General features: G+C 35.1%; 3 protein-coding genes across 3 annotated transcripts in view; all 3 read right to left on the bottom strand.

Annotated features, from left to right (window-relative positions):
- The window catches only part of LOC128664452 (uncharacterized), a 14,383-nt gene extending 9,828 nt beyond the window's left edge, over positions 1–4,555 (bottom strand). Inside the window, exon 1 of the mRNA XM_053719283.1 lies at positions 690–4,555. Within this exon, the coding sequence (XP_053575258.1) occupies positions 690–4,200 (3,511 nt within the window). The 5' untranslated portion in view covers positions 4,201–4,555. The remainder of the gene's footprint in view (positions 1–689) is intronic.
- A 2,051-nt stretch (positions 4,556–6,606) lies between these two features.
- LOC128664451 (uncharacterized) lies at positions 6,607–10,149 on the bottom strand (the record flags this gene model as incomplete). Its single annotated transcript, XM_053719282.1, is given in 3 exon segments — positions 6,607–6,635; positions 6,742–9,874; positions 9,877–10,149. Coding segments are annotated over 3 exon segments (3,435 nt in total), but the record flags the coding sequence as incomplete, so codon positions are not given.
- Positions 10,022–11,342, bottom strand: LOC128665106 (uncharacterized). The gene has a single exon (XM_053719852.1). The coding sequence runs from the start codon at positions 10,843–10,845 to the stop codon at positions 10,150–10,152; it is 696 nt and encodes a 231-aa protein (XP_053575827.1). The 5' UTR covers positions 10,846–11,342; the 3' UTR covers positions 10,022–10,149.
- Between the last annotated feature and the right edge of the window lie 11,725 nt (positions 11,343–23,067).

Genomic DNA, 23,067 nt, shown 5'->3' with positions numbered 1-23,067 from the left:
CCAATTTTGAATTTCTGAGGTGAATTGGATCTGTTGCAAAACATTGGGAACCGGATTGCTGTTTATTTGGGTGATGTATACAAGGTTTTTGTAAGATAAGTTATATGCATAGTTAATTTGTATTTAATAGATTTAAAGAAGCAGTGTGTTTTTCTTTTTAAGTTAGCATTTCACAGCCTATATATATATATTGTTTAAATCTGCGTCTGATTGACCAAGTAACTCTTCTATGCAAGTTCTGATATTGTCAGTTAATTTTGTATTAGGATAAATTGCAGTTAAATAGCAGAATACATATATTATCCTATTGTTTTATAAACACTGTTTAGAATTGTATTGCTTGGATGTTAAAGGTTTTAATCCCATTGTGTTAAATAAATAAGGCTAAATTGTGAAGGTATATTTTTCTGGGTTTTGTAAGAAGGATAGCATATCTTAAGAGTTGGTTTTAACGCATATAAATTTTGTTTCATTTCCTTTTATTGCAAATATACTTCAATATGTTTATGGATATTAACTAAATAAAAGAATTCAGATATTTATATTAATTGTATGGTCTAGTAGGTGCATGGTTGATAAGGGTTTCTATTTCTTTGTATTGTGTTTATAACCCTGCCATAAACTTATATATATTATTTGGATAGCACTGCTAAGATTTTCATAAATATACTGACAACAATTTTTTGTACACAAAATGGCCTTTTTTGAAAAACTGTGAAGATCAGATGGAAGAAGTCTTTTTCCAAAAATTTCAGATATGATACAATCATGGCATATTAATTTGGAAGGGATCTCAACTAAATCCTCAGGAAGGCCCTCTGAATTATTTAATGAACCCTGTCCTAATTTTAGTAGCCAATTGCTAAATTCTGGATCCACTGAACGCACATTATTCTTCAATTTTAAAATTTTGAATTTATCCCAGTGATCATAGAACTTTATAGTAGCTTCCACAATAGCAGTTCTATTGCAATGAGGAAGAACTGGGAGTGTTTGTCTGAAGTCTCCACCAAGGAGTATAACTTTTCCACCAAATGGCTTATTGTTCTGCATAATTTCTTGAAGGAGCTTATTTACACATTTTAGAGCTATACCGGGTGTCATTGAGGCCTCATCCCAAATAAGCAATTTAGCATTACGTACGAACTCTGCATCTTTTGAAGTCATTCTCATATTTGATGTTGATGTTTCCAGTAATGGAATTGGAAGCTTAAACTGTGAATGGTAAGTTCTGCCACCATCAAGGAGATTAGCTGCTATTCCTGTAGAGGCAACAGGAAGAACTCCATCTGTGCGTCCACGTAAAGTACTCAATAATGTTTTATATAAATAAGTCTTGCCACTTCCACCAGGTCGATCAATAAAAAAACATCTGTGTGGTAAATTTTCATTATCAATTGCAGACATTACATTGTCAAATGCAGCTTTTTGCTCGATGTTTAATGCTTCTTGAAGTTGTGCTCCAACTTGGGCTTCCAACTGTGTAACATAGTTGAATTGCATTTCTGGAATGAAGTTTGATGGATTGGGTAGTCCAAAATCTTCACAACGTTTACCATGCAATATGAGAACATTTTGAATATCTGTTAATGCCAAATTTTTGCAACTTTTGCAATCATCAATGTGGTCTTCATGACGTGAATAATCTTCATAAAGATGATGTTTGTATTTTTCAAAGAGTTGTGGGACATTAGGTGGGACAACAAAGATACACAAATAAGCAAACAGTTCCCTCATTTGTTTAGGCATTTGTTGAGATGCTGATTCGTTAAGTGTAAGATCCCATGTAGCGTCGTCATCTAAAAGTGAAAGCTTTTGGGCAGCTTCTTTGAATGTGTGACAAACTTGTCCATTAACAGTTCGTAAGTCCTTAAAGGATATTGCTCCTTTTAAGTGCAAGAGCAGTAACCTCAAACAAAATCTCTCCAAATCTGATGAAATATTTACATTATACAATCTGCCAATTGTTGTATTTGCTCCTCTTTGTCTTGGATTCCACTTACGGGTTTTTACATCAAATACAAAATGTTGAGGAATGTCAGAGTAAAAAAATTCACGTGCCGCATTATTATCCACATTCAACTTAAAGTATGCTGTCAAAGTGGTATCCCTGTCTTGTGCCTTTTCTGCAGCTAATTGTACGTTTTCATTATGGAAATATACATCTTGTTCGCCTGGAAGATGAACTTGAAGTCTTATTATTGTATGTGTTTGATGGTGCATCAAAAAACCATACAACCTCCAAACAGCTTCAGGAGCACTGACATATCTTGTGTCCAAAAATTTTTGAATTTCATCATGCTGTAGTGTATTATGTTCCTTAATGGAAATATTTGCACAATCGTAACCTTTATATACATATTTGAAGAGATATTTAACACTTTTAACAGAAACACAACTCTCTACATTTATATGGCAGTTGTATTTCAAGCAGAAGTATGGGCTATATGGAACTACCCATGAGTTGTCAATTTTTTTTCCTTTGACAATTACAGTGGTCTCATTTTTTTGTCTCCGATATCGCGTATACCCATCAACATTAATTAAAGTTTCTTCTTGAAAATTTTTCGGAAAATTCTTGCTGCAATTACCATCAACCATGCATGGAGAATTTAAATTATGTTCTCCACATGGACCGTGTATCATATGCTTTATTACAATAGCATGTAGTCTTGGATAAATATGTTCATCAGGAATTTCAGCTGATATAAAAGTGTCAATGGTTTCAGCATCATTTGGCTTGTCTTCTGCTTTCAATATTAAAAGGATATGAGCATGTGGTAATCCTCTTTTTTGAAACTCTATTACATGCACTTTTGCGCAAGGACTTCCAAGAACATGTTTGTTCAAGATATCATTCAAAAGAGAATTTAATTTGAGATTGAAAACTCTTGCTACCAAATCTGGTCTGAACTCCACTGCTTGACCTTCTAATAGGTTATCAAGTATCTCAGGCCATTTAGGGTTGCAGGTCATGGTGATGAAGTAATCCGGTTTTCCATATTTTCTAACAATGGCCATAGCATCATGGTAGTTTTGGGCCATATTTCGTGGACTTCCCTGAAAAGATGATGGCAAAATAACTGCTTTTCCAGGCATCAGGCCCTGTGCAGCAGCCTCACTTTGAATGTAATCCATTAATCCTGTATATTTTTCAATGCGAAGATTAGATTGATTTTGACGTATATAGTTGAGTCTGTTGGCCTCAGTCTTGACATAAGCATCAACAAAGTACTGCTGCGTCAACTTGCCAGCACTAAGGAAAGGATTGAATTGATCCCTAATTGAAATTCTGTAAGAGTAGTATTTCATTTGGCTAACTCTTATCCTTGGATTGGTGGTTACTCTTCTTTGTACATCACTAATTGATGTTGGCCTGTAGTTAAGAGCAATATTGGAACCCCAACTTTGGTCCCCATATGGAAACAACAAAGGATACAGCAATGGTTCAAGATTAGGATCTAAAACACTTATTCTTTCAGTTTTTTTTGTTTGATCTGTAGATTGGCAATGAATAAGAAGGTCACGTTCAAGAGGAGGTTCACCATCAGAATTTTGGAAAATAACAGCAACCTCATTAACTCTTTGTACGTTATATCTTCGGTAATCTGATGTTCTGTCCTGCAGAATTACCATTGAAACTTTAGAATTTTGAACTCCATTTAAAGATGCTTCATGGATGCATTCTTGCTCTACCTCATAGAGCATTTTACATGCTTTTGCAAAAGGGTTATACTGAGACATATATGAACTTAACTCCCTCAAAAGTTCAATGTGACATCCTGAATTTTCTTTTAGTGCTGCTCGTTGGTCCGCAGCTTCCTCAGGACTCAAAATGTAGAGTTGTGCAAATTTGCGTTGATCATCATTTTCTGGATGCAAAGCACCAGATCGGTGATAAATTTGGCCATTTATTCTAAAACAGTATGGGCCATATCCTGGAGGTGGTGCAATGTTTGCTCCCATTGATGCAAACGCCAATGCACTATTTATAGAATGGATATTTTGCATAAAATTCTTTGAATGTGTGTGTTGTCCAGTCATTAGTTGTTGGATCAGTGGTGAAATTTGTATATGAGGTAATGTTATTTTTCCTTTATTGCAGCATTTATTAAAAAGCTTATCGCTTGGTTGTTCCTCTGGAAAATGCTTTGCCATGCAAAATGTGCAATAAACATTAAGTTGACCACATGTGTGCATCGGAACATTGTCTTCATTAAATAGTGAATGGTTATAACTTTTGTTATATTGATTAGTGATAGTGATGTTAGTACTTTTTTTTTTTTTTTTCTACGTGCAGCAGAACGTGATCTTTGCATGTCCAGTTGGAGACATTTTTCCTGAGCAGTCATATTGGCCCTACAAATCCGTTTTTTTGAAGAATCCTTTTTGCGTAGAGTTACCCTTTGTTGTTCAGTCATATGTGTCCGTCGTATACGTTGAGTTTCTTTTCTTCTGCGTTTAACGTTTTCTGCATCTTCCTGTGTTAAAATTATTTTAGGAGGCATTCTTCTATTTTTATGTTTATGCAGCACTCTTTAGTTTGTTTTAAATACTTTTTTTTTTTTTTTATGCACGTCTTTGTAGTTACTTTTTTTTATGCAGTATATATGTTTTTTAAGGTTTATTATTATTAGGCACTCTTTATTGCCTTTTTTATGCTGTATATATGTTTTTTTAAATAGGTTTGTTATAATGCTGCTTATGTAGTATTAGGCACTCTTTATTGCCTTTTTTATGTTGTATATATGTTTTTTTTTTTTATAAATGTTTTATAATGCTGCTTATGTAGTATTAGGCACTCTTTATTGTCTTTTTTATGCTGTTTATGCAGTGTCTTTATTTGTTTTAGGCAGTCTTTTAGGCACTCTCTTTGTTAGATCGGCAGTCTTTATTTTGTATTAGGCAATGTTAGGCACACTTTTTTTTTTTAGACAATCTTTATTTTGTTTAACAAAGTCTTACGCACTCTTTACTTTGTTTTATACACTTTTTATTTTGTTTTTGGCAGTGTTATTTTTTTTTAATGCAGTCTTAGGCACTCTTTATTTTGTTGTAGAAATTAGGCGTGTTTGTCACTCTTTACTTTGTTTTAAACACTCTTTTTTTTATTATGCACTTTTTTTATACACTTTTTTTTATGCAGTATATATGTTTTTTACGTTTTATTAGTATTAGGCACTCTTTATGGGCTTTTTTATACAGTATATATATTTTTTCTTAAAAATGTTTGTTATAATGCTGCTTATGTAGTATTAGGCACTCTTGATTGCCTTTTTATGCAGTATATATGTTTTTTACGGTTTCTTAGTAACTTTGTTTTTTGCAGTCTTAATTTTTGTTCATGCAGTCTTAGGCACTCTTTATTTTCTTGTAGACATTAGGCGTGTTTGTCACTCTTTACTTTGTTTTAAACACTCTTTTTTTTGTATTATGTCCTTTTTTTAAGACACTTTTTTTATACAGTATATATGTTTTTATATGTTTTCTTAAAAAGGTTGATTAAAATTCAGCTTATGTAGTATTAGGCACTCTTTATTGGCTTTTTTATGCAGTATATATGATTTTTTTTACAAAGGGTTAATTATAATGCTGCTTATGTAGCATTAGGCACTCTTTATTGCCTTTTTTATGCAGTATATATGTGTTTTTTTCAAAGAGTTTATTATAATGCTGCTTATGTAGTATTAGGCTCTTTTTTTGCCTTTTTTATTCTGTATATATGTTTTTTAAAAAATGTTTCTTATAATGCTGCTTATGTAGTATTAGGCACTCTTTATTGCCTTTTTTATGCAGTATATATGTTTGTTTTTTTTTCAAAGGGTTTATTATAATGCTGCTTATGTAGTATTAGGCGCTCTTTATTTCCTTTTTTTTTATTTTTATAGAGACTTTTTATATGTGCAGTGCAGCACAGTGTTGTGCTGTTTTATGTGCCTATTTTTTCTTTTTAAGTAATATAGTTATGTTATATGTGCTGTGCAGCACAGTATTGAGCTCTTTTATGAGCTTATGACTAAAATATTTCTTTTCTATGTGCTGTTAGCACAGTGTTGTGCTCTTTTATGAGCCTATTAATCCTTTTTTATTTTTAAAACCGAAAATTTATTTTTTGATCCTATTAAGGTTTTTTTTTTTTTTTTTTTTTTTTTAAACTACTATGTGCTGTTAGCACAGTGTTGTGCTCTTTAATATATCCGCAAAGTAGTATGTGGTATGTAGCACATACATAAGTCCTGAGCCTATTATTCCTTTTTTTTGTATGTGCTGTTAGCACAGTGTTGGTCTCTTGTATGAGGCTATTATTATTTTTTTTTGTATGTGCTGTTAGCACAGTGTTGTGCTCTTGTAAGAGGCTATTATTCCTTTTTTAAAAAAAAACTAAAATATATATTTTGTGTGTGCTGTTAGCACAGTGTTGAGCACTTTTTTGAGCTTAATAATGTTTTTTTTTTGTTTTATTTTAAACTAGTGTTAAAGCCCGTGTACACGGGCCAAAATGATTTTTTTTTTTTTTTTTTATTCAAAAAAATAACATAAGATATAAACATTAAAGTAGACATAAAGTCATATTTTTATTTATAGTAAATTAAATTAAAATAAAGTTTAATTTGTACATGAAGAATATTGTTGCTCTAAATATTACAAAATTACTTCTAACTAATTAAAAATACACAACTTATTTATTTATTTAAAGTATATTTCTTTATAAACAATATTTTTTGTAAAAAATGTTATCACTGTTTGGTAATATCTTTCCTTGCTTTGAACTTTGAAGTATCTTAATTTTGACATCAGATGATGTACGAACTCGAGACATTGCAACATAAAGTTGTCCATGACTGAATACTGGTTCTGGAAGAAATATTCCTACTTTGTCTAACGTTTGACCTTGTGATTTGTTGATGGTCATTGCAAATGCAAGTTTGATTGGAAACTGTCTCCTTCGTAAAATGAATGGTAGTTCAGTGTTGGCAGGGGCTAAATCTATTCTTGGAATAAACACCATTTCTTTTTTAGCTGTTCCTGTGAGTACTTCTGCAATTAATAGATTTGGCTTAAGATCTTTAACTATCAATCTTGTTCCATTGCACAGACCTCTTTTTGTGTTCAGATTTCTGAGCAACATAATAATACTTCCCAATTTTATTTTTAACTTATGAAGAGGCATTCCTGATGGAGCTAATTCGTTTAGAAACTCTATGGGATAGTTTTGTGCATCTTCATCTGTCTGATCATCAATTGAATCTGAACTCAGATATATTTTTTCATCACCATCGAGTATATTTAATACATGCTCATTGATTTGATCAACATGACAATTTTTTGTACACAAAATGGCCTTTTTTGAAAAACTGTGAAGATCAGATGGAAGAAGTCTTTTTCCAAAAATTTCAGATATGATACAATCATGGCATATTAATTTGGAAGGGATCTCAACTAAATCCTCAGGAAGGCCCTCTGAATTATTTAATGAACCCTGTCCTAATTTTAGTAGCCAATTGCTAAATTCTGGATCCACTGAACGCACATTATTCTTCAATTTTAAAATTTTGAATTTATCCCAGTGATCATAGAACTTTATAGTAGCTTCCACAATAGCAGTTCTATTGCAATGAGGAAGAACTGGGAGTGTTTGTCTGAAGTCTCCACCAAGGAGTATAACTTTTCCACCAAATGGCTTATTGTTCTGCATAATTTCTTGAAGGAGCTTATTTACACATTTTAGAGCTATACCGGGTGTCATTGAGGCCTCATCCCAAATAAGCAATTTAGCATTACGTACGAACTCTGCATCTTTTGAAGTCATTCTCATATTTGATGTTGATGTTTCCAGTAATGGAATTGGAAGCTTAAACTGTGAATGGTAAGTTCTGCCACCATCAAGGAGATTAGCTGCTATTCCTGTAGAGGCAACAGGAAGAACTCCATCTGTGCGTCCATGTAAAGTACTCAATAATGTTTTATATAAATAAGTCTTGCCACTTCCACCAGGTCGATCAATAAAAAAACATCTGTGTGGTAAATTTTCATTATCAATTGCAGACATTACATTGTCAAATGCAGCTTTTTGCTCGATGTTTAATGCTTCTTGAAGTTGTGCTCCAACTTGGGCTTCCAACTGTGTAACATAGTTGAATTGCATTTCTGGAATGAAGTTTGATGGATTGGGTAGTCCAAAATCTTCACAACGTTTACCATGCAATATGAGAACATTTTGAATATCTGTTAATGCCAAATTTTTGCAACTTTTGCAATCATCAATGTGGTCTTCATGACGTGAATAATCTTCATAAAGATGATGTTTGTATTTTTCAAAGAGTTGTGGGACATTAGGTGGGACAACAAAGATACACAAATAAGCAAACAGTTCCCTCATTTGTTTAGGCATTTGTTGAGATGCTGATTCGTTAAGTGTAAGATCCCATGTAGCGTCGTCATCTAAAAGTGAAAGCTTTTGGGCAGCTTCTTTGAATGTGTGACAAACTTGTCCATTAACAGTTCGTAAGTCCTTAAAGGATATTGCTCCTTTTAAGTGCAAGAGCAGTAACCTCAAACAAAATCTCTCCAAATCTGATGAAATATTTACATTATACAATCTGCCAATTGTTGTATTTGCTCCTCTTTGTCTTGGATTCCACTTACGGGTTTTTACATCAAATACAAAATGTTGAGGAATGTCAGAGTAAAAAAATTCACGTGCCGCATTATTATCCACATTCAACTTAAAGTATGCTGTCAAAGTGGTATCCCTGTCTTGTGCCTTTTCTGCAGCTAATTGTACGTTTTCATTATGGAAATATACATCTTGTTCGCCTGGAAGATGAACTTGAAGTCTTATTATTGGATGTGTTTGATGGTGCATCAAAAAACCATACAACCTCCAAACAGCTTCAGGAGCACTGACATATCTTGTGTCCAAAAATTTTTGAATTTCATCATGCTGTAGTGTATTATGTTCCTTAATGGAAATATTTGCACAATCGTAACCTTTATATACATATTTGAAGAGATATTTAACACTTTTAACAGAAACACAACTCTCTACATTTATATGGCAGTTGTATTTCAAGCAGAAGTATGGGCTATATGGAACTACCCATGAGTTGTCAATTTTTTTTCCTTTGACAATTACAGTGGTCTCATTTTTTTGTCTCCGATATCGCGGATATCCATCAACATTAATTAAAGTTTCTTCTTGAAAAATTTTCGGAAAATTCTTGCTGCAATTACCATCAACCATGCATGGAGAATTTAAATTATGTTCTCCACATGGACCGTGTATCATATGCTTTATTACAATAGCATGTAGTCTTGGATAAATATGTTCTTCAGGAATTTCAGCTGATATAAAAGTGTCAATGGTTTCAGCATCCTTTGGCTTGTCTTCTGCTTTCAATATTAAAAGGATATGAGCATGTGGTAATCCTCTTTTTTTAAACTCTATTACATGCACTTTTGCGCAAGGACTTCCAAGAACATGTTTGTTCAAGATATCATTCAAAAGAGAATTTAAATTGAGATTGAAAACTCTTGCTACCAAATCTGGTCTGAACTCCACTGCTTGACCTTCTAATAGGTTATCAAGTATCTCAGGCCATTTAGGGTTGCAGGTCATGGTGATGAAGTAATCCGGTTTTCCATATTTTCTAACAATGGCCATAGCATCATGGTAGTTTTGGGACATATTTCGTGGACTTCCCTGAAAAGATGATGGCAAAATAACTGCTTTTCCAGGCATCAGGCCCTGTGCAGCAGCCTCACTTTGAATGTAATCCATTAATCCTGTATATTTTTCAATGCGAAGATTAGATTGATTTTGACGTATATAGTTGAGTCTGTTGGCCTCAGTCTTGACATAAGCATCAAAAAAAAGTACTGCTGCGTCAACTTGCCAGCACTAAGGAAAGGATTGAATTGATCCCTAATTGAAATTCTGTAAGAGTAGTATTTCATTTGGCTAACTCTTATCCTTGGATTGGTGGTTACTCTTCTTTGTACATCACTAATTGATGTTGGCCTGTAGTTAAGAGCAATATTGGAACCCCAACTTTGGTCCCCATATGGAAACAACAAAGGATACAGCAATGGTTCAAGATTAGGATCTAAAACACTTATTCTTTCAGTTTTTTTTGTTTGATCTGTAGATCAGCAATGAATAAGAAGGTCACGTTCAAGAGGAGGTTCACCATCAGAATTTTGGAAAATAACAGCAACCTCATTAACTCTTTGTACGTTATATCTTCGGTAATCTGATGTTCTGTCCTGCAGAATTACCATTGAAACTTTAGAATTTTGAACTCCATTTAAAGATGCTTCATGGATGCATTCTTGCTCTACCTCATAGAGCATTTTACATGCTTTTGCAAAAGGGTTATACTGAGACATATATGAACTTAACTCCCTCAAAAGTTCAATGTGACATCCTGAATTTTCTTTTAGTGCTGCTCGTTGGTCCGCAGCTTCCTCAGGACTCAAAATGTAGAGTTGTGCAAATTTGCGTTGATCATCATTTTCTGGATGCAAAGCACCAGATCGGTGATAAATTTGGCCATTTATTCTAAAACAGTATGGGCCATATCCTGGAGGTGGTGCAATGTTTGCTCCCATTGATGCAAACGCCAATGCACTATTTATAGAACGGATATTTTGCATAAAATTCTTTGAATGTGTGTGTTGTCCAGTCATTAGTTGTTGGATCAGTGGTGAAATTTGTATATGAGGTAATGTTATTTTTCCTTTATTGCAGCATTTATTAAAAAGCTTATCGCTTGGTTGTTCCTCTGGAAAATGCTTTGCCATGCAAAATGTGCAATAAACATTAAGTTGACCACATGTGTGCATCGGAACATTGTCTTCATTAAATAGTGAATGGTTATAACTTTTGTTATATTGATTAGTGATAGTGATGTTAGTACTTTTTTTTTTTTTTTTCTACGTGCAGCAGAACGTGATCTTTGCATGTCCAGTTGGAGACATTTTTCCTGAGCAGTCATATTGGCCCTACAAATCCGTTTTTTTGAAGAATCCTTTTTGCGTAGAGTTACCCTTTGTTGTTCAGTCATATGTGTCCGTCGTATACGTTGAGTTTCTTTTCTTCTGCGTTTAACGTTTTCTGCATCTTCCTGTGTTAAAATTCTTTTAGGAGGCATTCTTCTATTTTTATGTTTATGCAGCACTCTTTAGTTTGTTTTAAAGACTTTTTTTTTTTTTTATGCACGTCTTTGTAGTTACTTTTTTTTATGCAGTATATATGTTTTTTAAGGTTTATTATTATTAGGCACTCTTTATTGCCTTTTTTATGCTGTATATATGTTTTTTTAAATAGGTTTGTTATAATGCTGCTTATGTAGTATTAGGCACTCTTTATTGCTTTTTTATGTTGTATATATGTTTTTTTTTTTTATAAATGTTTTATAATGCTGCTTATGTAGTATTAGGCACTCTTTATTGTCTTTTTTATGCTGTTTATGCAGTGTCTTTATTTGTTTTAGGCAGTCTTTTAGGCACTCTCTTTGTTAGATCGGCAGTCTTTATTTTGTATTAGGCAATGTTAGGCACACTTTTTTTTTTTTAGACAATCTTTATTTTGTTTAACAAAGTCTTACGCACTCTTTACTTTGTTTTATACACTTTTTATTTTGTTTTTGGCAGTGTTATTTTTTTTTAATGCAGTCTTAGGCACTCTTTATTTTGTTGTAGAAATTAGGCGTGTTTGTCACTCTTTACTTTGTTTTAAACACTCTTTTTTTTATTATGCACTTTTTTTATACACTTTTTTTTTATGCAGTATATATGTTTTTTACGTTTTATTAGTATTAGGCACTCTTTATGGGCTTTTTTATACAGTATATATATTTTTTCTTAAAAATGTTTGTTATAATGCTGCTTATGTAGTATTAGGCACTCTTGATTGCCTTTTTATGCAGTATATATGTTTTTTACGGTTTCTTAGTAACTTTGTTTTTTGCAGTCTTAATTTTTGTTCATGCAGTCTTAGGCACTCTTTATTTTCTTGTAGACATTAGGCGTGTTTGTCACTCTTTACTTTGTTTTAAACACTCTTTTTTTTGTATTATGTCCTTTTTTTAAGACACTTTTTTATACAGTATATATGTTTTTATATGTTTTCTTAAAAAGGTTGATTAAAATTCAGCTTATGTAGTATTAGGCACTCTTTATTGGCTTTTTTATGCAGTATATATGATTTTTTTTTACAAAGGGTTAATTATAATGCTGCTTATGTAGTATTAGGCACTCTTTATTGCCTTTTTTATGCAGTATATATGTGTTTTTTTCAAAGAGTTTATTATAATGCTGCTTATGTAGTATTAGGCTCTTTTTTTGCCTTTTTTATTCTGTATATATGTTTTTTAAAAAATGTTTCTTATAATGCTGCTTATGTAGTATTAGGCACTCTTTATTGCCTTTTTTATGCAGTATATATGTTTGTTTTTTTTTCAAAGGGTTTATTATAATGCTGCTTATGTAGTATTAGGCGCTCTTTATTTCCTTTTTTTTTTTATTTTTATAGAGACTTTTTATATGTGCAGTGCAGCACAGTGTTGTGCTGTTTTATGTGCCTATTTTTTCTTTTTAAGTAATATAGTTATGTTATATGTGCTGTGCAGCACAGTATTGAGCTCTTTTATGAGCTTATGACTAAAATATTTCTTTTCTATGTGCTGTTAGCACAGTGTTGTGCTCTTTTATGAGCCTATTAATCCTTTTTTATTTTTAAAACCGAAAATTTATTTTTTGATCCTATTAAGGTTTTTTTTTTTTTTTTTTTTTTTTTTAAACTACTATGTGCTGTTAGCACAGTGTTGTGCTCTTTAATATATCCGCACAGTAGTATGTGGTATGTAGCACATACATAAGTCCTGAGCCTATTATTCCTTTTTTTTGTATGTGCTGTTAGCACAGTGTTGGGCTCTTGTATGAGGCTATTATTGTTTTTTTTTGTATGTGCTGTTAGCACAGTGTTGTGCTCTTGTAAGAGGCTATTATTCCTTTTTTTAAAAAAAACTAAAATATATATTTTGTGTGTGCTGTTAGCACAGTGTTGAGCACTTTTTTGAGCTTAATAATGTTTTTTTTTGTTTTATTTTAAATGAGCATATATTTGTTTTGTATGTGCTAGGTTTTTTTTTTTAGTATGTGCTATTTAGCACATACATAAGTCCTAAGTCCTAAGTCGTGAGCTAATTGTTTTTAATATGTGCTATGTAGCACATACATAAGTCCTGAGGGAATTTTTTTTTCAACAATTTTTTGTTTAAACTAAAAATTGTAAACTAAAGAGCTAATGTGAGGTATTTTTTTGACTATGTACTATGTAGCACATACATAAGTCATAAAATTTTTAATTAGTTTTTTTTTTTTTTTAAATGTAGATATTTTTTTTTTGCTAATTGCGGATCTTTCAAATAATGACCTTTCTCTGCATAAGTGCTGAGGTAAATTTTTTCCTGAGGGAATTTTTTTTTCAACAATTTTTTTTTTAAACTAAAATTTTTAAACTAAAGAGCAAATGTGAGGTATTTTTTTTTAAACTAAAGAGCAAATGTTTAAATTTTTTTTTTTTTTTTTTATGTTAAATGTAGATATGTTTTTTTTGCTAATTGCAGAGCTTTCAAATAATGTCAGTGCCAGTGCAAAAGAAATGCGCAGCATAAGTCCTGAGGTAATTTTTTTCCTGAGGGCATTAAATTTGAAGACCCAATTATTTTAAACTAAAGTAAAGAGGTTCAATAGCCAATTCTTTTATAGTAAAGTAAAGAGGTTTTTGTTTTTTGGTTAAATGTGTTTTTTTTTTGCGGAGCTTTGAAATGTAGACCTTTCTCATTGCCAGTGCAATAGAAATGCGCAATGTATTATGGCTCGCGATGCTTTTATTTAGGGTTGCGTGCGCGTGGGTTCGCGTGCGCGTGCGCATGCGCATTGAGGCTAAGTGTGTTGTTGGCTTGGCGTGCGCATTGAGGCTAAGTGTGTTGTTGGCTTGGCGTGCGCATGCGCGTTGGTAGGCTAACGTTGTTGGCTTGGCGTGCGCATGCGCGTTCGCATTGCTAGACGGCTAATGTTGTTGGCTTGGCGTGCGCATTGAGGCTAAGTGTGTTGTTGGCTTGGCGTGCGCATGCGCGTTGGTAGGCTAACGTTGTTGGCTTGGCGTGCGCATGCGCGTTCGCATTGCTAGACGGCTAAGTTTGGCGTGCGCGTGCGCGTGCGGGGGGCATTGCTAGTAGGCTAATAGGGCTCAAAAGGTTCGCGTGCGCGTGCGGGGGGCTCAAATCAAAGTGCTTCAGTTTTGTGAGTGTGCGGTAAGGTGCTTCAGTTTTGTGAGTGTGCGGTAAGTGCTTCAGTTTTGTGAGTGTGCGGTAAGGTTAATCAAAGTGCTAACAAACAATGGGGCTCAAATCACTTTTGTGAGTGTGCGGTAAGGTTCGCGTGCGCGTACGGGGGGCTCAAAGGGTTGCGCGTGCGAACAGCTGGCCAAGGGTGCGCGTGCAGCGGCAAGAGTTTGTCTGAACTGCGCATGACGGCTTCAGACAAACTCTTGTCTTTTATAATATAGGATGTTGCAAACACAGTTTCCATATAGTGCTCAAGTCATGAGCACAGTTCTGAGTCTACCTAGGTATACTTTCATGGAAAAGAACTAACTTTCAACAAAAGAGACCAATAGAACAAAGTAAGTTTGATAACAGAAGTAAACTAAATATTGTCTTAGTTGTAAACCATTTCTCATAGAGTATCTATGCATCTGGTTCCTCCCTTTTTCTCTGTTATACCACAAGCAAATGCATTGACATACTAGTATACTCAGGCAGCCTGGATAAGAATCATGACAATCACTGCCATACACACGCACATGTATATATATATATATATATATATATATATATATATATATATATATATATATATATATATATATATATATATATATACACACACACATGTATATATACAGTATATATATATATATACACACACACACACACATATGCACACCTACATCAGAGTTATATTAGCTACTTGATTTTTTCTTATAAGGTTGTTTTCAAGGAATGGCACATTATATGCAGTGAAATATGCTCTGCATGCAAGTGAATGCTGTAAGTACCAGTGGCAGAATAAAACACACTTCTATGCAGGGCCCCCATCAGGGGGTGACAGGGGTGACTCCTGTCAGGGGCCCAACAGGCCAGGGGGGCCCCATGAGGCAAGAACTAAAAAAATAATAATTTTTTTTTACATTTTGGCAGCCACCAGTGGGTACTACAGCAGAGTGCTAATTGAGCATGGGAATTGTTATTACAAGGAGTAAAGTATTAGCATTTGAGAGGATTTCTGAGTGTGCACTAAACCACTATGCACATAAACATTGTCTGTTCCTTTTTAGGACATTTTGACCGTACTACTGATTATTCACATCTTTCTACAGACTTTGAGACTAACAAGACCTTTCCGGAAGTCACCAATCTACCATTTAACCTTTAAATTATTGTTTAGGCAGTTCAGGGCCCTTCCTTTCAGCCACTGCATGCTGTTGTCATCATTTAGTTGACATCTTCCTTTGCAAAAATATAATCAGAACTCCATATTTTGTTTTCTAAATCTCCTTTTTTTACAAAACTGTAGTTTGCCTCATTACTTGTCAGGTCAATGTAAACAAGGGCTGAGTTTCTGTGTCTGAGTGTGTTTCTTTGCGTGTCTGCTAGAGTGGCTATATGTGAATCCTTATGTGTGAGTGTGTGTGTGTGTTTCAGTGTATGAGTGTGTTTGTATGTCACTACCTTCACAACAATTCCAATTTAAATAGACACTTAAGAATAAAGTGCATATATACGTTTTAGTCACTTGGTCAAAAATTGCACGTCAAAGGAGGGGGGGGGGGCCTGATCAATGGTTAAGTCAGGGGCCCCAAAATTTCTAGTGGCGGCCCTGCTTCTATGTCCTATTAAGGATAGTAGCAGAATCTAGATGTAGACAGATTTGTCACTTTCTCACTGTGGATCTCACTGTGGATCTGTGGATGATTTATAGCTCTCCAGTCTAGCAAGATGATCTAACAAGTCTTAGCAGTAATGTGAGGTCCCCTAAAATAATTTTAAAAAGGCAATTTTTACCTTGTGAGCTGTTTATGTTGCTAAACAGACTTCTGGATATGAAGGAGCAACACCTACAATACAATATAATGCTGAGAAAAAGCCCTCAAAGATTTTGTGTGATTTCTCTCCGTGCCACAAGGTTTAGATCATCAGCTCCTGTGTCTCTAGCAATACAGCTGCTGATGTCTGGGGTTCAGGTGTGGTATTCAGAGGAACATTGCCTGATTTTCTGAAGCAGGACTGATATTTTAAACATTTTCTTACCAATCTAATATGGGGACGACTTACATGATGCCACATGTTATCTAAAAGATAATACTATTTCACTGCTGCTCTTTGTCTGGTGTATTTTTCCATTGGCATAAGGACAAGTAGATGTCCCCATGAGCTTCAATACATCCATCCTAGGGGTTTCCAGTAATGGACCTTTAACCTAGCTTTGTTTAACCCTACAAGGACCGGAGGTCAATTGTTGTAAATAGTGGAATCTAGGCTTTCTTAACCCATTATAGACCAGATTTAGAATAAATATGTGGGAGGTCTGTATTAGTCACTGCCTATTTCTCTAAATGACTCTTTCTTGGAATTAAACTCATACACACGCAGGACCCTCAATAAAAATAAGAGAATGTCTAGTTTTAAAAATGGTGACAACTGTCCCTTTAGAGTTATTTGTATTATTTAATTAATTTACTATTTCTGTAATGTTTAAATTTTCCTAATTGGAAAATGTACATTGATATATAATTTATTAATGTCATCCTGCATTTGTATCAATATAACTTTTGCTAATAAATGCTACTTCTTATCAGGTATCTAAAGTGTGTATCCTCTAAAATAATACAAACACCCTAAGGTCTAGATAGGGGCGCTATCACAAAAATGGATTTTGTATATATAAACAAACGGGAAGAATTGTGTCTGTATCTAATGTCAATTTAGACGCCTATATCAACCATCGCAGCCTATATATGATAATAAAACAATATCGGCTAGATTACAAGTGCTGCGGTACGGCTTTTAATGCTGAAAAATGGCAATTCCTGCGTAATGGCCAGGAACGCATATTACGAGTCATGTCGGTATATCTATACCGCAAGCATTTTAACCTGTAACGCAACGATTATTCCACACGCAAAAAAATGACGTTTTTGTGTGGGATTTCCATAGCGCCGGTATTACAGGTTGTGCGGTCCGGCTATAATGCTTGCGTTACAGCCTAAACCGGCACAATCCATACCGCCATCTGAGACCAGTAGATATGGATTTTGCAAAACAAAAATGTTTCACAAAACTCATAACTAAACTGTTAAAAAGTACACTAACATCCATAAACTACCTATTAACCCTTAAACCACCATCCTCCCGCATCGCAAACACTATATTAAACGTACTAACCCTTAATCTGCTGCCCACCCACATCGCGACTATTAAATAAACCTATTAGCCCATAATCTGCAGGCCAACCAACACCGTCAACAATATTTAAATATATTAACCCCTAAACCATTGCTCCCCGACATCACCAACACTATAATAAAGTTATTAACGCCAGCCAATAGGATTTCAGTAGCTCTCATCCTATTGGCTGTTTTGAACAGCCAAAAGGATTTCAGAAGCTCTCATCCTATTGGCTGATTTGAATTAGAAGAATCAAATCAGCCAATAGGAATGCAAGGTATGCCATTTTGAAACGGCTACTTTGCATTCAACTATAGTGTACAACAGTGACCGTATGAAGAGGACGCTCCGCACAGGATGTCTTTGGCTTCCAGGATAGCTCTGCTCCGCTCAGCCGGGATGAAGATAGGAGACGTTGCAAGATGGATGAAGGTGTCGCCGCTTGAGTGAAGACTTCTTGCCGCCTGGATGAAGATGGATGTCCGGACTTCAGGAACCATGAGTAGATATTCTGGGGTTAGTGTTAGGTTTCTTTTACATTTTTTTGGGTGGGTTTTTTTTAGATTAGGGATGGGCACTTGGAAAAGAGTTGAATGCCCTTTTAAGGGCAGTGAAAAAGAGCTGAATGCCCTTTTAAGGGCAATGCCCATACAAATGCCCCTTTAGGGGCAATGGGTAGTTTTGGATTTCTTAGATTCAGGTTTTTTTTATTTGGGGCGTTGGTTGGGTGGTGGGTTTTACTTTTGCAGGGACTTTGTATTTTTTTTACAGGTAAAAGAGCAGTTTGTAGTTTATTGTAGGTTAGGGGGTGTTTTTATTTTGGGGGGCTTTTTTATTTTAGGTGTAATTGTTTTTATTTTTGATAATTTCATTTATTATTTTTTGTAAGCTTAGTGTTTTTTATTTTTCATAATTTAGTGTTTATTGTTTTTTGTAATTGTAGATTTTTTAAAAAAAATTCTTAGTGCTAGGTTTTTTTAAATTTGTAGTTTAGGTTTTTATTTGGTACTATTTTTTATTTTATTAGAATAGTTATGTTAGGGTAATTTATAGTTTCATGTTAAGTTTATTTTTATTTCACAGGTAAGTTTTTATTTTTTTTTAAAGATAGTTATATTGTAATTTTAATTTAAAGTTAGGGGGGTGTTAGCTTTAGGGGTTAATATTTAAATTTAGTGTTTTGCAATGTGTTAAGGTGCCGGTGGTCTAGGGGTTAATAGGTTTAGTTTATTAGTTACTATGTGGGGGTCTGGAGGTTTAGGGGTTAATACTTTATTATAGCATTGGCAATGTGGGGGGACGGCGGTTTAGGGGTTAATAGGTTTATTTAGTGGTGGCGATGTGGGGGCCGGAGGTTTAGGGGTTAATAGGTTTATTTAGTGGCGGCGATGTGGGAGGCAGGAGGTTTAGGGGTTAATAACTTTATTATAGTGTGTATTATAGTGTCGGCGGTGTCGGGGAGTGGCATAGTAGGGGTTAATAAATTTTATTAGTGTCGGCGATGTCGGGAGCGGCAGATTAGGGGTTAATAACTTTATTTAGGTGTCGGCAATGTCGGGGCAGCGGATTAGGGGTGTTTAGACTTGGAGTTTATGTTAGGCTGTTAGGTTTTAACTTTTTTTTTTCCCCATAGACATCAATGCAGTTGCGTTATGGAGATTTTCCATTCCACACTTCAGGTGTTAGTTTTTTTTCTAACACTCTCTCCATATTGATGTCTATGGGGAAAAGTGTGCACAAGCACGTCAAAGCAGCCCTTGGCTTTTGTGCGGTATGGAGCTTAAAGCCACCATATCTCACGCACAAGGAGGTTTTTCAGTAACTCATAATGGCAGCGCTATGGAGAGTGAAATAACAGAACTTTTTTGGCACTAGTTTTGCACCCTGTTTAGCACAAAACTCGTAATCTAGTTGTATGTGTGCTATCAAAACATAGGAACTACACAATATATGGATAGTCCAATTAAAATCGTATCTATGTCACACAGGTAGGCAGCAGCTCTAGATGTGAGAAATCTTTCTATTATGCAGACTTTTGAAATCGGCTATGGCTCTGAGCAGGGCCGGTGCATGGAATTTTATCTACACAGGCGAAGGTGCATTTTAACGCCCCCCCCCCCACGACACCATAAAAAACCCAGACAATACCACCAACATCCCTGACCTCTTCCAGACCACCCCCATACCAAGTACATTTTATTTGCACTCCATTAAGCTGCAACTAAACTGACGTCAACAGCAATCTCTGGGATAAACCATAACAAACTCAGAAATTATGTACTATATGATCTATCAAAACCTGTCAAGAATCAATCTATATAAAGAAAATTCAGGCCAATTTAAGAGAATAAGCTGTATAGAGCAGCCAGCGCCTAGCGCCTATACATTAAATTATTTGTTCGTGACACACTCACAAATCCTTCAATGTATATATTTATTCATTTATTCACTTATCCGTCATGTGCAGTATAACTAAAGTAACAGGCTATTATTAGCATTTAAACAGTGATCATTACCAAATATCACTACATTAAGGCAACATACACTGAATATCTTCTGTATTTGTATATTGGCACCTAAGTAGCGATTGCAATCAAAAGATTACTAAAATCAGGGTAATATACTGTTTATCCTATGTATGTGTATTGTAGGTATAAAGGCAAAAACATAATTTATGTAAGAACTTACCTGATAAATTCATTTCTTTCATATTAGCAAGAGTCCATGAGCTAGTGACGTATGGGATATACATTCCTACCAGGAGGGGCAAAGTTTCCCAAACCTCAAAATGCCTATAAATACACCCCTCACCACACCCACAAATCAGTTTAACGCATAGCCAAGAAGTGGGGTGATAAGAAAAAAGTGCGAAAGCATAAAAAATAAGGAATTGGAATAATTGTGCTTTATACAAAAAAAATCATAACCACCACAAAAAGGGTGGGCCTCATGGACTCTTGCTAATATGAAAGAAATGAATTTATCAGGTAAGTTCTTACATAAATTATGTTTTCTATCATGTAATTAGCAAGAGTCCATGAGCTAGTGACGTATGGGATAATGAATACCCAAGATGTGGATCTTCCACGCAAGAGTCACTAGAGAGGGAGGGATAAAATAAAGACAGCCAATTCCGCTGAAAATAATCCACACCCAAAATAAAGTTTAAATCTTATAATGAAAAAAACTGAAATTATAAGCAGAAGAATCAAACTGAAACAGCTGCCTGAAGTACTTTTCTACCAAAAACTGCTTCAGAAGAAGAAAACACATCAAAATGGTAGAATTTAGTAAAAGTATGCAAAGAAGACCAAGTTGCTGCTTTGCAAATCTGATCAACCGAAGCTTCATTCCTAAACGCCCAGGAAGTAGAAACTGACCTAGTAGAATGAGCTGTAATCCTCTGAGGCGGAGTTTTACCCGACTCGACATAGGCATGATGAATTAAAGATTTTAACCAAGATGACAAAGAAATGGCAGAGGCCTTCTGACCTTTCCTAGAACCGGAAAAGATAACAAATATACTAGAAGTCTTTCGGAAATTCTTAGTAGCTTCAACATAATATTTCAAAGCTCTAACTACATCCAAAGAATGCAATGATTTCTCCTTAGAATTTTTAGGATTAGGACATAATGAAGGAACCACAATTTCTCTACTAATGTTGTTAGAATTCATAACCTTAGGTAAAAATTTAAAAGAAGTTTGCAACACAGCCTTATCCTGATGAAAAATCAGAAAAGGAGACTCACAAGAAAGAGCAGATAATTCAGAAACTCTTCTAGCAGAAGAGATGGCCAAAAGAAACAAAACTTTCCAAGAAAGTAATTTAATGTCCAACGAATGCATAGGTTCAAACAGAGGAGCTTGAAGAGCCCCCAGAACCAAATTCAAACTCCAAGGAGGAGAAATTGACTTAATGACAGGTTTTATACGAACCAAAGCTTGTACAAAACAATGAATATCAGGATGATTAGCAATCTTTCTGTGAAAAAGAACAGAAAGAGCAGAGATTTGTCCTTTCAAGGAACTTGCAGACAAACCTTTATCCAAACCATCCTGAAGAAACTGTAAAATTCTCGGAATTCTAAAAGAATGCCAGGAAAAATGATGAGAAAGACACCAAGAAATGTAAGTCTTCCAGACTCTATAATATATCTTCCTAGATACAGATTTACGAGCCTGTAACATAGTATTAATCACAGAGTCAGAGAAACCTCTTTGACTAAGAATCAAGCGTTCAATCTCCATACCTTTAAATTTAAGGATTTGAGATCCTGATGGAAAAAAGGACCTTGTGAAAGAAGGTCTGGTCTTAACGGAAGAGTCCACGGTTGGCAAGAGGCCATCCGGACAAGATCCGCATACCAAAACCTGTGAGGCCATGCTGGAGCCACCAGCAGAACAAACGAGCATTCCTTCAGAATCTTGGAAATTACTCTTGGAAGAAGAACTAGAGGCGGAAAGAGATAGGCAGGATGATACTTCCAAGGAAGTGACAATGCATCCACTGCTTCCGCCTGAGGATCCCTGGATCTGGACAGATACCTGGGAAGTTTCTTGTTTAGATGAGAAGCCATCAGATCTATTTCTGGAAGTCCCCACATTTGAACAATCTGAAGAAATACATCTGGGTGAAGAGACCATTCGCCCGGATGTAACGTTTGGCGACTGAGATAATCCGCTTCCCAATTGTCTATACCTGGGATATGAACCGCAGAAACTAGACAGGAGCTGGATTCCGCCCATACCAGTATTCGAGATACTTCTTTCATAGCCAGAGGACTGTGAGTCCCTCCTTGATGATTGATGTATGCCACAGTTGTGACATTGTCTGTCTGAAAACAAATGAACGATTCTCTCTTTAGAAGAGGCCATGACTGAAGAGCTCTGAAAATTGCACGGAGTTCCAAAATATTGATTGGTAATCTCACCTCCTGAGATTCCCAAACCCCTTGTGCTGTCAGAGACCCCCAAACAGCTCCCCAACCTGTCAGACTTGCATCTGTTGAAATTACAGTCCAGGTCGGAAGAACAAAAGAAGCCCTCTGAACTAATCGATGGTGATCTGTCCACCACGTCAGAGAGTGTCGTACAATCGGTTTTAAAGATATTAATTGAGATATCTTTGTGTAATCCCTGCACCACTGGTTCAGCATACAGAGCTGAAGAGGTCGCATGTGAAAACGAGCAAAGGGGATCGCGTCCGATGCAGCAGTCATAAGACCTAGAATTTCCATGCATAAGGCTACCAAAGGGAATGATTGTGATTGAAGGTTTCGAAAAGCTGAGATCAATTTTAGACGTCTCTTGTCTGTCAGAGACAGAGTCATGGACACTGAATCTATCTGGAAACCTAAAAAGGTTACCCTTGTCTGAGGAATCAATGAACTTTTCGGTAAATTGATCCTCCAACCATGATCTTGAAGAAACAACACAAGTCGATTCGTATGAGATTCTGCTAAATGTGAAGACTGAGCAAGTACCAAGATATCGTCCAAATAAGGAAATACCACAATACCCTGTTCTCTGATTACAGACAGAAGGGCACCG

This window comes from Bombina bombina, chromosome 6 (genome assembly GCF_027579735.1).
Source record: "Bombina bombina isolate aBomBom1 chromosome 6, aBomBom1.pri, whole genome shotgun sequence".
NCBI classification, from domain to species: Eukaryota; Metazoa; Chordata; class Amphibia; order Anura; family Bombinatoridae; genus Bombina; species Bombina bombina.
This window is presented reverse-complemented; position numbering and strand designations above follow the sequence as displayed.

Excerpts from the sequence above, each read along its gene's own strand:
- LOC128665106 (XM_053719852.1), bottom strand. The coding sequence starts at position 10,845 with ATGCACACATGTGGTCAACTTAATGTTTATTGCACATTTTGCATGGCA.